This window comes from Myxocyprinus asiaticus, chromosome 3, assembly GCF_019703515.2.
Source record: "Myxocyprinus asiaticus isolate MX2 ecotype Aquarium Trade chromosome 3, UBuf_Myxa_2, whole genome shotgun sequence".
Lineage (NCBI taxonomy): Eukaryota > Metazoa > Chordata > Actinopteri > Cypriniformes > Catostomidae > Myxocyprinus > Myxocyprinus asiaticus.
The window spans coordinates 66097402-66115000 of NC_059346.1; the positions used below are offsets into that span (position 1 = coordinate 66097402).

General features: G+C 37.3%; 1 protein-coding gene across 1 annotated transcript in view; it reads right to left on the minus strand.

The window, feature by feature from the left end:
• Positions 1-4800: 4800 nt before the first annotated feature.
• LOC127422886 (ras-related protein Rab-14-like) overlaps positions 4801-17599 on the minus strand; it is a 19997-nt gene continuing 7198 nt past the window's right edge. Inside the window, exons 2-8 of the mRNA XM_051666702.1 lie at positions 9988-10046; positions 9840-9893; positions 9554-9731; positions 9224-9290; positions 8886-8973; positions 8773-8803; positions 4801-6610 (exon numbers count right to left, since the gene is read on the minus strand). Of these exons, the coding sequence (XP_051522662.1) occupies positions 6433-6610; positions 8773-8803; positions 8886-8973; positions 9224-9290; positions 9554-9731; positions 9840-9893; positions 9988-10039 (648 nt within the window). The 5' untranslated portion in view covers positions 10040-10046 and the 3' untranslated portion in view covers positions 4801-6432. The remainder of the gene's footprint in view (positions 6611-8772; positions 8804-8885; positions 8974-9223; positions 9291-9553; positions 9732-9839; positions 9894-9987; positions 10047-17599) is intronic.

Here is a 17599-nt window from a genome sequence, read left to right on the forward strand (position 1 = left end):
GGAAAAATGAATATTTTATGGCAAATATATCTAGCCCCTACTGAGTGATAGCATAATTTAGGCTAAATCTGCAACCCTGTTACTTGTTACCAACATATACACCGATCAGCCACAACATTAAAACCACCTGCCTAATATTGTGTAGTTACCCCTCGTGCCACCAAAACTGCTCTGGCCCATCAAGGCATGGACTACACAAGACCTCTGAAGGTGTCCTGTGGTATCAGGCACCAAGACATTAGAAGCAGATCCTTCAAGTCCTGTAAGTTGCGAGGTGGGGCCTCCATGGATCGGACTTGTTGGTCCAGCACATCCCACAGGTGCTCAGTCGGATTGAGATCTTGGGAATTTGTACGCCAAGCCAACACCTTGAACTCTTTGTCAAGTTCCTTGAACCATTCCTGAATAAATGTTTGCAGTGTGGCAGGGTGCATTATCCTGCTGACATCAGGGAATACCGTTGCCATGAAGGGGTGTACGTGGTCTGCAACAATCTTTAGGTAGGTGGCATGTGTCAAAGTAACATCCACATGAATGCCAGGACCCAAGGTTTCCCAGCAGAACATTGCCCAGAGCATCACACTCCCTCCGCCGGCCTGCCTTCTTCCCATAGTGCATCCTGCTGCCATCTCTTCCACAGGTAAACGACACACACGGCTGTTCACATGATCTAAAAGAAAACGTGATTCATCAGACCATGCCACCTTCTTCCATTGCTCCTTGGTACAGTTCTGACGCTCACATGCCCATTGTAGGCACTTTCGGCGGTGGACAGGGGTCAGCATGGGCACTCTGACCGGTCCCATACATAGCAAGCTGCGATGCACTGTGTGTTCTGACACCTTTCTATCATGTCCTGCATTAAGTTTTTCAGCCATTTGTGCTACAGTAGCTCTATTGGTAGGAACTAACCACTGCATACCGGGAACACCGCACAAGACCTGCCGTTTTGGAGATGCTCTGACCCAGTCATCTAGCCATCACAATTTGGCCCTTGTCAAGGTCGCTCAGATCCTTACGCTTGTCCATTTTTCCTGCTTCCAACACATGAAATTCAAGAACTGACTGTTCACTTGCTGCCTAATATATCACACCTTGACAGGTGCCATTGTAATGATATAATCAATGTTATTCACTTCACCTGTCAGTGGTTTTAATGTTCATATCTCTGTATTTGTAGGCTGAATAGTCAAAGTCAAAGCCATGTGTGAGATGGTAAATTAAGCTTGCAGTGCTCTTTGTTGAAGGGCAGAAGACTTTTCAGGCTGCGAAGTCTTTGTGGCCACGGTTGCAGCAGCACAAAGTTTAACACACTCTTTGTACCAGAGTTTATGTTTGCTCCCTAAAAAAATCCCACAATGCATTGTAAAAACCAGGGAGCATCGTTGTTCACTATGTTCCCTTACCGGAAATGTCATCATGTCTTCTGAAGTCTTTCAAGTCATTAGATGAGGAGCACAAGTGTAAAATTATGAAGTCCAAGCATTATTTTCTCTTACAGTTTTTTTCACTGCTTACACACAAAATCCTTACTTGTCACACAATTTCTGAAACCTGACACTCAAACACCAGAACCACACACCAAATCTGCAAAACCATACACTAATTCTCGGCCTTCGACTCAGTTTTCAATTTCATAAAACACTTTTTGCAAAACACAACACACAATTCTCTATGTAACGCACAAAAATCTAACAGGAAGTATCTTGATTTCCTTTTTCGAACACAACCAATCAAAATGCCACACTAATTCATTAGTGCCTCACACTAACTCCTCACATGTGCAAACACTCATTGCTTTACTTAACACCAACCAATCATGGCTTTACAATAGGCCAAAGGTCAAGTTATAGGTTTTGAACAATGGATGCAAACAATGCAGACAGAGTAAGGGGAGTTGGAGGGAGAGGCAGAGTTCGAATTAGAGGAGGAGGAGTTGGAAGGGGAGCAAGGGGAGGAAGAGGATGAGTCGGATGGGGAAGAGGAGGAGGACAAAGACCAGGAACAAGAAGAGTGGTCTCTGATGAGATTAGGGCTACTGTCATTGATCATGTGATCAACTACGGTTTAACAATGAGAGAGGCTGGACAGAGAGTCCAGCCTAATTTGAGTCGATTTACAGTGGCGGGTATAATTCGAACCTTTTGAAATGAGAACAGGTAACAATCTACTGTAATGTGCACATGTTCTAATGTACACATAATAGCTATTTCAGCATAACATACGGTATACTATAATACATATATTTTAGCATCCATTTACTGCAGTGCACTGCATGATTGGTCACAGTCTGGTGGGTTATCATACTGTACAACAGTACAGCTGACTGTAAGAAGACATTGACTATATTGTATAAAACAGTATATATAATGTTACAGTTTATGGCACACACTCACACTGTTCTTGAATCTTCTACAGAGTGGAAAGGCGAAGGTTTCATGGTGGGTGAGGTCACATGTTCACTGAAGAGCAAGAGACCGCTATGCAAGAGACGGCTATCGTGAATTTGGTTTTGGCCAATAATGCTATAACAATTCACCAAATACGCAATCATATCCTTAATGATGCCACAATTTTGGCTAACATAAATGCTGTGAGCCCCTCAACAATACATCGTGTCCTCCAGAAAAATCAACTGAGAATGAAACAGCTTTACAGGGTCCCATTTGAAAGGAACTGTGACAGAGTCAAGAACCTTTGACATGATTTTGTGGATGTATGCATACAACACTTTCTCCAATATATCAGACTTGCACCTACCAAGTCAGGCTATTGGGTTGTGCATATACTGATCTACATATTCTTTTGTCTTTTACAGAGGATTTTGGAGATGGATGCCCATGCCATCGTCCATGAATACATTTATGTGGATGAGGTGGGCTTCAATCTCAGCAAAACCAGAAGAAGGGGGAGAAATGTCATTGGACAAAGGGCCATTGTCAATGTCCCTGGACAACGTGGCAGAAACATTACAATGTGTGCTGCAATTACACAGAATAGTGTCCTGCACCATCATGCCACACTTGGCCCCTATAACACGGATCACATCATACGTTTTCTGGATGCTGTTCATGATATGCTTGTTCAAGGTCTGCAGAATGAAGACCAGGCAAGATTTGTCATCATCTGGGATAATGTCTGCTTTCATCGCGCCCATCAGGTCCAAAACTGGTTTGTTACTCATCCCCATTTTGCTGTTGTCTACCTGCCTCCATATTCACCATTTCTAAATTTGTCTCCACATGGCGCTGGAAAGTGTATGATCGTCGTCCCTGTGTCAACATGACACTTCTCCAGGCAATGTGACGTGGATGAAGTATTGTGGCTGGACCCAGTCCGGGGGAGAGATGGAGCCTAGATACACCCAACCATCTCGCCCACCAACAAACACACACACACACACACACACACACACACACACACACACACACACACAATTCCTTTTGGAATAATCACCTTTTTCAAAATTATGTTTGGTTTCTGTCCAGCTACACATGGTTGATGTATTTCTTTCGTACTGTGTAATACTGTATTCACAACCACAAATGCTTACAGTGAAAAAATCAATTGTTTGGTTTCAATCTATTGAATTTTTCAAAATCTCTCAGCCAATTACTTTCAATCTTGTACAGAAATGTACATAGGAGCTCATGAAAGAAGAGCTTTAGGTTTTGAATAACTGTGTGTATATGATATATCCAAAAATAGAATATTATGGCAAAGGTGTTTGCAACGTAAGACAAATGTTTGCTTTTGAGATGTGTGTGATATTTTGAATGCAGTGCTTCATTTTGCAAGAGATGTGAGGCATTTTGTGTGTGCAATTCTTGGATTTGTAAAGTTCTGATAAAAAAAGAGGCAGTTTTGAAAATGTAAGCAGTTGAAAAAAACTGTAAAAAGAGAAACAATCTTTTAACTCTTTAAGTTGTTAAAATAAGGTTTAAAATACACTCTTTTATATTTTTATTTCTTTATGCCATTTATCTGTTATAATAGACTTTTTTCACAGACTGTGATGACACGTTTCTGCCTTATTTAGCAGCGCAAATCTTGAAATGTTTTAAATATTATAAATGTTTTAAAATATTGAGTGTAAATGTATAACATTATGCTTATTGTTATATTACCCTGAAATTAGTTTTAAAAAGCGAGTGACGAAAGCTGCGAGGGAGTTTCATTCACCGCTGTCAAAGTTTACCCTGCAAACATTTACTTCCGCGTTCCAAAACCCGGAGTGTGAAAAAGGTCTATAACACTGTACGTTTGAATATCTTCAAGGAAAATGAATGATAGTGTCATTTATACAGCGATGGTGCTGATTAATAACAGCTGCGCTTCAATGTGCAGCTCATTACCGTGTCGCAGGTGATTGAGTCATAAGTGTCCCAGTGTTCAGTGGATCAGTACCCTTACCAGTGCCTGAATTCATGTTCACGATATACGAATTCACCACATAGGGAGCTGATTGAGACACGGTTAGTTTTCTTCGGCAGTGTGGACCGGCGCCGTGTCTCCATGTTGTAGGAGAACTTGTGCGAGTGGGGCGGGGGTTGCGTGGAGTGTGTGAAAGAGGAGAGATGCAAACACGGCACGGCTTTATGGAACAAACAGCTTATGTAACGCAACATCAAACCATGTCTGGTTTGAAAATATACCAATATATCTTGTAAAGTCGATATACCGCCCAGCCCTAGTATAGTACACTATATAGTATAGTATGGGGGAGTAGTCACTAAGCAGAACTTTTGCTGATGTCCTAAAGCTGAAGTCTTGTGTTCAAAATGAAACCACAACACTGGATGAAATGCTATTCTGTCTAGCAGATTTTTATTGTCAATTAAAATCAAAATATCAACTTTTTAAAATCATATACACACAAGAACAGACTTTAAATGTTAGCACAGCTCCTTCAAAATATATACATACAGTATGTACTGTTTTTACTCATGTGAACAGGTCATTCTGATAGCAAAGAGATGCTGAGACAGTTCAAGAGGCCCATCCTTCAAGATCCTCATATGATCGTAAGATGATAAAACCTTATGTCTCTTTAGCGTTGGAAAAGTGCACCTCTGAGAGTTTGTGATGCAGATATTGTAATATTGATACTTAGAAATGTGTAAGAGATTTTCCCAAGCAAGTGTGGCCAGCATCTCACAGAATATCACATCATCAGTCAGTGCGGTCGCAGCATCATTGTCAACAGATATAGCCTTACATACAGCAGCTGCATGACATTTGATGTCATATGATAAATAAACTGAATAAGAGTCCCCCAAACACGTGCCATTTTGGAGGAAGTACAGACTATACAACTGGAGCTGTTCCTGTCACATTATCTTTACAATATAAGTAGCAGTGTTGTAAAACCATTCAAGTCCAAACTGCATGTTGAGCTAGCACAGTAAAAGATTGGACAGTGATAGTAATAATATTAACATGAATCATAACAATAAGGCAACAATAAAAGTAAAACTATGGTCGGGACAAACTTCAATTGATATGATCAAAGCAGAAGGAGAGACATGAGCTAAAAGAATTATGTGTAATTTGTTTCTTAAAGTGTCTGATTCAGAAATGCATCCAACCCAAACCAACTTTACATACACGCATATTTCCTTAATCTACATTTAAATGTGTTTGTGCATTCACACCAAAAGGTAAACGCTGCTGTGGTGTTAGTCTGGGATCTAAATCACTGGAATCGACAGATGTTTGGCAGATTTTATGGACCCATTATTTTGAGCCCTGCAGGCCTGTAAAGGCTATCTGAGCTTCAGTCGGGCGGCCCGTCGGTCACAACCCAAACAGACTGATTCTTCTAAGTGCTTTAAATGCAACACGGCTGATCGCATCACTATGGGATGAAGTTAGTCTCAAAATGATTAACAAATGTGTGATGAAGAGAGACTAATTTCATCCCATACATCAAAAACACATCACGTGATCGTGATCTTTCAAACGTCATCACTGGGTATAAACGCATTTGATGTTCTTAATAAAACAATCATAGTGTAACATGCAGCAGCAGCAACATAACGTTGGATTATAGTCAGTGTCACTTTTAGCTACTTCCTGTACAAGTCTCATTTCTCAGAGAGTTACAGAAGAACAAACATTACATTATTGAGCTATAAAATGAGCCAATAAAAAAAGAACCTGCGTTGTTGTCAGCTGTCTCACAGATTCATGTCGTGTGATGAGTTCATGATTGGCGGTTAGAGCAGTCAGAGGATGATGGGAAATCAAGAAACGCTGACCAGGAGAGCGAGAAAATGAAGACAGACAGATGAAGGGGATGACCCCTCCCCTCTCAGCCTATGCCCATGTGACCCTCTGAGATGGGCGAGAGCAGGCGTATGTGAGTGAAGAAAGTGCTGTAGAGGAGGAGGAGGGCAGATGGTTTTTTGGGCAGTTGGAGGATGTTGATCATTAACAGCCGCACCCCTCTCTCTGTGGCTGTGGTTCGCTGGTGAGCCGCCCGACCTGTGGAGCCGACGGTTTGTGCTGCACGCCCGATTCAGCTGCGTTTAGATCCAGACTGCCGTCCTGAATGTTCTGGTAGATCTTTTTCGCTGCCTCCAGAAACGCGTCTTCCACGTTCTCACCCCTGTGATGAGAAACACTCATTTATTTATGTGGCCACGTAAGTTACACCTAAATTTCTGGATGTCACTGTATTACAAATCTAAATATCAAAGCAAGTGTCAATCACACTTTTCAATCAAAACATTTCACACAAAAAAATGTTTTCATTTATAAAACACCTGTGAGAACTTGAGGGGAACTGACTTCATACATGCTTTTAAAATCAAAAGAGCACAAGAAAAGTGAAGTTATTTCTGAGAAAATCTCTAGCCACATCCGAGCACACATTAGTCTTGCTTTCGTATTTAATGTAATGCAGTGATTTTCAGACATTTTTAAGAGTGGCTTAAGTGAACAAACACTTTTTAAGAATACTACTTAACAAAAAGCTTCAATTGTGCTTTCAGAAATCCAATCAGTTTTAATTTTTGCCTTTTGATGAAAATGTCCTTTAAATATTTCGTTCATGAATTTTAGTCAATTTTACTCTGACTAAAATGGTATATAATTTTAAATTAAATAGCATATTGTAATAGAGGCTAATGTGAAAAAATTAGAAAAACATGTATACATTTTTAATCATGTAATTATTCAACCCTTAATTTATGCTGGGGTCATCTTTTGACCCACCCCCCTTATAATTGTCTTTTATAATGCCTAAATATATAACCAATGCATAACTTGTGATAATATCTAGAAATTAAGTTTGATACAATATTGACTTATAGGGATCAGTCAATGAGCCCGTTTACATGCACACCAATTTGCTGATTACTCTCTAAAATCAGCTTATTTAAAAAATCTGACAAGGCAAGAAATCCGTGTTTACATGACATTTGAAATAATCATGCTATTCTCTACTTTTGATATCAAACAGTGAAGAGGCATGCGCACAACACGTGCGCACATTGGATGAGCCGGTAAAAACACTGGGGTAAGGTGTTTACATGGCATGCAAAATCGCCATAATAGGCAAAAAATCTACTTGTGTCGATCGGGTTATTCATAAGCCATTTATGGCCTTTACGCCGATAAAGGAATGCAGTTTATCGCGTTTACATGACCACACGCGTTGTCGGGTTAAGCATAATCGGTTTAAGAATGAGCATGTAAACCCGCTCATTGAAGCACTGTAGCTATAACTGTTATTTCATTGTAATTGTTTGTTTTCCAACAGATACCCCCAATGCATGACATATTTTAGTATATTAGAAATCTTTCAACTGACTGAACTGAGGGTTTTAACTGAAATGAAGATAACATAAAATATGCTTATTTTATATGAAAATCAATGTAGAGTTAAATAAGGTCAAAAATACCATAAAATCTTAAAAGAAATGCATAATGTTTTTCTTTAGGGAAGTTACATTCTTGTGTAATAACACTATTAATGTTTGGGGTCAAATTTGATAGAATAATCCAATTTTATTAATAGCAGAAAACAAATATACTGAAGTATTAGCTACTTATTGTAATTTACTGTTCTAAATTCTTCACGCTTTAAAGAATATTCCATGTTTCAGACAGTTTAGGATATTTCATTACGTGTAGCATGGTTTACAGACACAGAGTATTCACACAGCATTCTGTCTAGTGGGTAACTTAGTTCAAGATCACCCGTTCATTAACCCATTAGCAAAGAGGAAAGTTTAGCTCTTTCAGCTCTAGCGGGGAAATACCCAACATACTTTGACTGGATCACTACATTCAATTCTTTATAGATTTTTCTTTCTTTAAAAAATTATTTTCTTCTCGTCATATTTTCGTCAACAGTACATTTAAAACAAAATTGTTAATTATGATGATGTGTCTTTTTCATCTCATCTTCATTATTGTAGTTAAAAAAAAAAACTTTCACCAAAGAACATTCATCAGGGACTAAAAACCAAATGTTTTTCATTTCGGTTCTTTCTGAGCAAAACCTGTATTTTTTTGTTCCAGATCAAAAGTTCCGCAGCCTCCTTCCAAATGGTTACCAGTTAAAGAACGTTCTTTTTAAAATGACAGTACTCTGCACTAAGGGGTGGCTGAAATACCAATTGCAGTGTTGCCAGACAAAAATAAGCCACTTGCCTCACCAAAATAAGCTATTATTTTTATCAGCATAGAAATCTATGATGCCTGTGTAGGTTTTGAAACAGATACATATTCAATAGGACAGAAGTGTTTCCTGTAATAACTCACGTTTTTGCACTGGCCTCCAAGAACAACAGACCTGTGAATGAACATCATATGACATTAATGACACATCTGTTAAAAAACACAAAACCGCTTCATATGTGCACAATCAATCTCACCGTTCTCTTCAGCAAACTGTTTTGCTTCTTCATATGTCACGTCTCGCTGCGCTTCAAGATCTGCTTTGTTTCCTATCAGTATAATCACCTGAAAAAACACACGTGTGATGTTCACTTTGAGAACCAAACAACCTGCCAACAGCCTGAACGCCAAATGACCCCTAAATCCAAACTCCAATCCTGACCCCTGACCCTAAACCCTACATTCTGACCTCTACCCCTTCTCCTAGTCCAAACTTCCAGTGCTGAAAACTGAAATATCCATCCTGCTGAGGACCCTCAAATCTTCTACATGAATTCTATTATTTTGATGAATTGAGATGTATGTTTGCACTCACAGTATTGGGGTTGGTGAGGTTCCTGGCGTCGGTCAGCCAGCTGCTGAGGTGGTTGTATGTGCTTCTCCTGTCGAGAAAAGACAGAACATGTGTTTCCATGGCAACATCCAATGATTTATCAACACAGTAATGCAGCAGCTGTTCACTCACTTGACATGTTCAGAACAGCTTGAGAAGAGACACTGAACATCAGGTCAAAATATATATCAGTGACCCCACCACTGAGGATATTTGAAGTGTGTAATGAAGTTGAAATTCTGTTTAGAATCAGTTCTTGCTGATCTCATACTAACAGTCATTAGTACATGCTCTCTTCACTAGTATGAGTACCTGGTGATGTCATACACCATCAGCGCTCCTGCGGCTCCTCTGTAGTAGCTGCGTGTGACCGCTCTGAATCGCTCCTGTCCCGCTGTGTCCCAGATCTGCAGCTTGATCTTCTGTCCACTCACCTCGATTATTCTAGTGCCAAACTCTACGCCGATCGTGTGCGGGCAGTCCGCCATGACTGAGGACAGCAGAGAGGGAGAGCAGTTCATTCGATTTCTCTGCAGCTAATATCTAGAGAGCGTGAAGCTCAACAAAGCGGTCAGCACAACATCTGTCTGATACTCACACTTCTTTTCTGTGAACTGATGAAGCAAACAGGACTTCCCTACACCCATATCACCTGTAGAGAGACAGAGTCATCTGAGAGTACTGTTCTCTTATTGTCAGCTGACAGCATCATCTAATGAGTCAGTCCATTATTGATAGTTACTCACCAATGATGATGTATTTGAAGATGTAGGAGTAGTTGTATGGTGCAGTGGCCATCGCCGCTCTGAAACACACGCACAAAGTCATGTGACATTTTTTCTTGTTTTACAAGCTTGTAGTCAAAAATAATTGAGACGTGCAACATCTCGGAAAGTGTTTTCTGTGCATAAGCGGTTTTGTGCTGCTCTGTATCTTTTTGCCCAACATAAGGTATAGTTTTGGGTGAGAACACTGTAAATCTTGACCAGCAGTCACTTTGTCTATTATGATTTCAAGCTCAACTACTCTTCCAAGTGCTTGACGCATGCGCAGAGCACTAGATGGCGCTGTAGGAAGTAGGGATGTAAGGATGCACTCAGAGCCAGTTGAAAATCGATGAAAATGTGACGATTTAAGTCGGTTGAGATGTTAAACAAATCGTGATTTTAAACAGCAGGGGTGCTGAAGCTGTATACTTTGACCTCGCTTTACAGGCACGATAGCAGCGAGCAAGTTGTAGCGTTAAACAGTAGCAAACATGGCGGCGGCATGTGTAGATGTTGAGGATGCCCCATCCTCATTCAAATCGGAGGTGTGCCAGCATTTTGGCTTTCCGAAGACTAAAAATGAAAGCGGTGAGGTGGTAACAGACAAACAAACACTGTGTGCAGATACTGCAAGATGATGTTAATATACACTAATATAATATATAATGTCCCTAGTGAAAGGGTTTTTTCATCAGCAGGGGACATTGTGAATGTGCAGAGATCTCAGCTTCTGCCAGAAAATGTGGATATGCTGATATTTCTTAAAAAAAACAACAAAAAAAAACAATCCAAGCTAGGAAAGAGCACAGGCAAATCGATCTTGAAATCATGAACGTGCCTAGAGACTGCAATGGCAAGATGTACAGTGAAAAAGTGATATTTTGGTCTGTTCTCATCCAAAACCAACTGCATCACTTCAGAAGACATTGATTAAAACACTATAGTCTTATGGATTACTTTTATGCTGACTTTATCTCCTTTTTGGAGCGTCAAAGTTCTGGTCACCATTTACTTGCATTGTATGGACCTACAGAGCTGAAATATTCTTCTAAAATCTTCATTTGTGTTCTGCAGAAGAAAGAAAGTCAAACACTTCTGGGATGACATGAGGGTGAATAAATGATGAGAGAATTTTCATTTTTGGGCGAACTGTCCCTTTAAGCAGGACTTAATCTCTATGGTATGTTTTCCAAAAGCGTACACACTTGTAAATTAACAAGCACTTTGAGCCACTCTTAAGTCCATTAAGTGCAACTTAAACGTATCGTTCGTATCTGAAACATATCTCTCTCACAGTTTGCAGGTTATGTTAATAGCGTGGTATTTTTGTGAGTTATCATACTGTGAAAACCCCATACTGTTACACCTATGTTGTATACTACACAAATGATGTACTGAATCAACACTGTAATGTAATTATGTCTTAATCACTAGAACATAGTAACTGTGCAGTCAGTGTGAAAGACTCCTCATCATGTGCTGACATCACTAGAACAAAGACGCAGCTGATAACAGCTCATCTGTGGGACAGTCTGTATGAGACTATATGAGGGATCACGACAGTTCGGTGATAGATATCACACTTCCTGAACACAGAGTCATGTGACCTCAATGCACTGAGCAGGCTAGATACTGAGCCATGGGGAGCAGAAAATAACTGTCAAAAGACCTGCGTAACAAGGTAAGGAACTTTATAAAGATGGAAAAGGATATAAAAAGATATCCAAAGCCTTGAAAATGTCAGTCAGTACTGTTCAATCACTTATTAAGAAGTGGAAAATTCAGGGATCTCTTGATACCAAGCCAAGGTCAGGTAGACCAAGAAAGATTTCAGCCACAACTGCCAGAAGAACTGATCGGGATACAAAGAAAAACCCACAGGTAACCTCAGGAGAAATACAGGCTGCTCTTTAAAAAGACGGTGTGGTTGTTTCAAGGAGCACAATACGACGATACTTGAACAAAAATGAGCTGCATGGTCGAGTTGCCAGAAAGAAGCCTTTACTGCGCCAATGCCACAAAAAAGCCCAGTTACAATATGCCCGACAACACCTTGACACGCCTCACAGCTTCTGGCACACTGTAATTTGGAGTGACGAGACCAAAATAGAGCTTTATGGTTACAACCCTAAGCACTATGTTTGGAGAGGGGTCAACAAGGCCTATAGTGAAAAGAATACCATCCCCACTGTGAAGCATGGTGGTGGCTCACTGATGTTTTGGGGGTGTGTGAGCTTTAAAGGCACGGGGAATCTTGTGAAAATTGATGGCAAGATGAATGCAGCATGTTATCAGAAAATACTGGCAGGCAATTTGCATTCTTCTGCACAAAAGCAGCGCATGGGACGCTCTTGGACTTTCCAGCAGGACAATGACCCTAAGCACAAGGCCAAGTTGACCCTCCAGTGGTTACAGCAGAAAAAGGTGAAGGTTCTGGAGTGGCCATCACAGTCTCCAGACCTTAATATCATCGAGCCACTCTGGGGAGATCTCAAACGTGCGGTTCATGCAAGACGATCAAAGACTTTGCATGACCTGGAGCCATTTTGCCAAGACAAATGGGCAGCTATACCCACCTGCAAGAATTTGGGGCCTCATAGACAACTATTACAAAAGACTGCACACTGTCATTGATGCTAAAGTGGGCAATACACAGTATTAAGAACTAAGGGTATGCTGACTTTTGAACAGGGGTCATTTCATTTTTTCTTTGTTGCCATGTTTTGTTTTATGATTGTGCCATTCTGTTATAACCTACAGTTGAATCTGAATCCCATAAGAAATAAAAGAAATGTGTTTTGCCTGCTCACTCATGTTTTCTTTAAAAATGGGATATATATTACCAATTATCCAAGGGTATGCAAACTTTTGAGCACAACTGTATATTATATATATATATATATATGAGCTCAAGCTTTTGACACTTAGGACACTTGAGGGACTTGTACAATGTGAAGTTTTAATAAACTCAAACATGTACACAAGTTATATATTTTCAGTTATTTTAACAGTAATTCATTAACAGTAATTAAACAATTCACAAATTTGTACTAAACACTGCCTAAATGTATTAAAATACACTGAACTAAGAATATTTTAAGAGGAAAATGCAAATACTTGCATTTCATAAGTCTATTAATTTATATTATATATAAACAATAGGCTATAAGCACATAATATTTGGAGTCCTCCACGTGCATTTTGTGATATTAACGTTAACAATTAATTGATCGTTTATTTCACGACAATTGTTTATGAAAATGACTGAAAATTGACATCCCTAGTATCAATACTCAAGTCCATCTGATGTAGTTCTTTATAATCTATTACAGTCTAATTATAGTCTATAATCTAATTAAATGTTATGGTTTGGGGTAAATACACTCTCAGGACTATGTAAATGAATTTACTAAATTGAAGTAGCTCATTAGAACTGATATTTTGTATGTTTAGAACCAAATACACCCTTATAAAAGTGCAAAATGCCCATGAAAATCAAATCCAAGTGGCAATTACTACCCCTTAATGGAAAAGTTCATTTCTGACACGGTAATTAGGTAATAAAACAAAGAAACATATAGCCTAATTCACACACCTGTGGTGTGATGATCATGTCTGTATAACTACTAGAGCCCGACCGATATGGGATTTTTGAGACCGATACCGATTTTAAAGGGAAAATTTCACGGATTACCGATATGGTGGCCGATATATTTAATTTTAGAGCTGGAATAAAAACAGACCTTTTCTATGTGGATTTTTCACCAATATGACTATGCAAAGGTACTCAGAATGCTGCTTTCTTAAATATTTGTATCAAAGAACATTTGACATTATTATTATACATTGTTAAATCCTAGAAATGATCACTGAGAAAATAAAATAAATAGCTAAATAAACATCAGTATTACTGTTTAGTATCAGTCAAATGTTGACCATTAAAATAAAGAATAAATAAAAATAAAATAAATAGCTAAATAAACATCAGTATTACTGTTTAGTATCAGTCAAATGTTGACAATTAAAATAAAGAATAAATAAAAATAAAATAAATAGCTGAATAAACATCAGTATTACTGTTTAGTATCAGTCAAATGCTGACCATTAAAATAGAGAATAAATACAAATAAAATAAATAGCTAAATAAACATCAGTATTACTGTTTAGTGTCAGTCAAATGCTGACCATTAAAATAAAGAATAAATAAAAATAAAATAAATAGCTAAATAAACATCAGTATTACTGTTTAATATCAGTCAAATGTTGACAATTAAAATAAAGAATAAATAAAAATAAAATAAATAGCTGAATAAACATCAGTATTACTGTTTAGTGTCAGTCAAATGCTGACCATTAAAATAAAGAATAAATAAAAATAAAATAAATAGCTAAATAAACATCAGTATTACTGTTTAGTATCAGTCAAATGTTGACCATTAAAATAAAGAATAAATAAAAATAAAATAAATAGCTAAATAAACATCAGTATTACTGTTTAGTATCAGTCAAATGTTGACAATTAAAATAAAGAATAAATAAAAATAAAATAAATAGCTAAATAAACATCAGTATTACTGTTTAGTGTCAGTCAAATGCTGACCATTAAAATAAAGAATAAATAAAAATAAAATAAATAGCTAAATAAACATCAGTATTACTGTTTAGTATCAGTCAAATGTTGACAATTAAAATAAAGAATAAATAAAAATAAAATAAATAGCTAAATAAACATCAGTATTACTGTTTAGTGTCAGTCAAATGCTGACCATTAAAATAAAGAATAAATAAAAATAAAATAAATAGCTAAATAAACATCAGTATTACTGTTTAGTATCAGTCAAATGTTGACCATTAAAATAAAGAATAAATAAAAATAAAATAAATAGCTGAATAAACATCAGTACTACTGTTTAGTATCAGTCAAATGTTGACCATTAAAATAAAGAATAAATAAAAATAAAATAAATAGCTGAATAAACATCAGTATTACTGTTTAGTGTCAGTCAAATGCTGAACATTAAAATAAATAAATAAAATAAATAGCTAAATAAACATCAGTACTATATGTTCAGTATGTCAATTGCTGACCATTAAAATAAAGAATAAATAAAAATAAAATAAATAGCCAAATAAATATCAGTATTACTGTTTAATATCAGTCAAATGCTGACCATTAAAATAAAGAATAAATAAAAAGAAAATAACCAAATAAACATCAGTATTACTGTTTAGTATCAGTCAAATGCTGACCATTAAAATAAAGAATAAATAAAAACAAAATAAATAGCTAAATAAACATCAGTATTACTGTTTAGTATCAGTCAAATGTTGACAATTAAAATAAAGAAAAAATAAAAATAAAATAAATAGCTAAATAAACATCAGTATTACTGTTTAGTATCAGTCAAATGTTGACCATTAAAATAAAGAATAAATAAAAATAAAATAAATAGCTGAATAAACATCAGTATTACTGTTTAGTGTCAGTCAAATGCTGACCATTAAAATAAATAAATAAAATAAATAGCTAAATAAACATCAGTACTATATGTTCAGTATGTCAATTGCTGACCATTAAAATAAAAATAAAATAAATAGCCAAATAAACATCAGTATTACTGTTTAATATCAGTCAAATGCTGACCATTAAAATAAATAAAATAGCTAAATAAACATCAGTACTGTATGTTTAGTATCAGTCAAATACTGACCATTAAAATAAAGAATAAATAAAAATAAAATAAATAGCCAAATAAACATCAGTATTACTGTTTAGTATCAGTCAAATGCTGACCATTAAAATAAAGAATAAATAAAAATAAAATAACCAAATAAACATCAGTATTACTGTTTAGTATCAGTCAAATGCTGACCATTAAAATAAAGAATAAATAAAAACAAAATAAATAGCTAAATAAACATCAGTATTACTGTTTAGTATCAGTCAAATGTTGACAATTAAAATAAAGAATAAATAAAAACAAAATAAATAGCTAAATAAACATCAGTATTACTGTTTAGTATCAGTCAAATGTTGACAATTAAAATAAAGAAAAAATAAAAATAAAATAAATAGCTAAATAAACATCAGTATTACTGTTTAGTATCAGTCAAATGTTGACTATATTAATACTGCCGAGTCAAGATAAACAGATAAGCAGCGGTGTTACACTGTATTCTGCTATACAAGTTCAGGGGAAACTTTCAACGGTGGAAAACCAGACTTTTAAATATTACATTTTATAAATGACACGACTGGAATTGTTCGTTTGAAGGGGGTAACAAACTGTGAATCCTGAACAAAACAGTTTGGTGAATACATGTTTACATGTTAGCTTCCACTCCACAATGAAAGCAGCTAAGTGATTAGCTAGTTAGCTATACGCTCGTTGTCACGGAGAGTAAAAGAAGGATGCTGTTTATTTTACTTTCCAGCATTGTGTCTCACCAACTAAGTAACAGTGTAGCATGAAATCAACACTCAACAGACACTATCCACCACCGCACCTTTTTATGCTGAGTAAGGGTGTGACGAGATCTCGCGATATTAAAACATGACGATATTTCTCGTTGAGGTGAAAAGCTGTCTCACGATATCAGCATGATGGAGTGTGAGGGTGAAATTAGCATAGAAGATGCCCCCGCCACTTTTAAATCGTTTGTGTGGCAGCATTTTAGGTCCCCGTTGAAAACAATAAACGGTGACAGAGTGACAGACAAGACACGAACAAAGGCTGTGTCTCGTTTGGAAGGCTCCTCCGGAGGTCGCATTTGTCGGCCGCATACATCGAGACTGTCTCGTTTAATTTTTTTTAAATAATTTTTTATCTATTGTCAATGCCTTTTATGTTTATGCACTTACATTTATACAACTGATAACCTTTTTTGCATTCCCAATAAAAAAAAATTAAAAAATTAAAAATTAAACGAGACAGTCTCGATGACGTATGCGGCCGACAAATGCAACCTCGGGAGGACGCAGCCTTCCAAACGAGACACAGCCAATATGTAAGCACTGTAAGAAAATAGTGCCGTACACCGCTGCAAACACAAGCACTATGCAAAGACACCTACAGAACCACCGCAGCTCTCAACTAAAATCAACCAGGTCTGAAGAGACTCATGTGAAATCATACAGGAGAGAAGCCAGTCAGTTGAGTTTGTGGCAAAACCTTTTACAGTGCTCGCTTATTGTTCTGTCTTTTACTGCATACAATGAATCAAGATGGCGCCGAGTATGGCTGCTGCGTTGCGAGCTCTGACACAACATGGTAGTGTTTTGTTTGTTTTGTTTACAATTCTTATGTTTTTTGTCTTGGATGTTGTCTGCCTTATTGTCTACGACAGACAAACTCTTTTGGACACTGGTTCAGCAATTACACACCGTAAACCGGACTTCAAATTCCTCAATGACGACCCGCTGTTTAGAAACACGCAAGCGGAGCCCTTTGTCTGTGTTGCACGGCCGCGGAAACGCAGGAGGAAAAGGGGAAACAGAGCCGGCGTTCTGAACAGAGTAAGACGTCGCGCAAATCGACCCCCGCTACCCAGTATTCTACTGGCAAATGTTGAGTCTCTGGATAACAAGCTC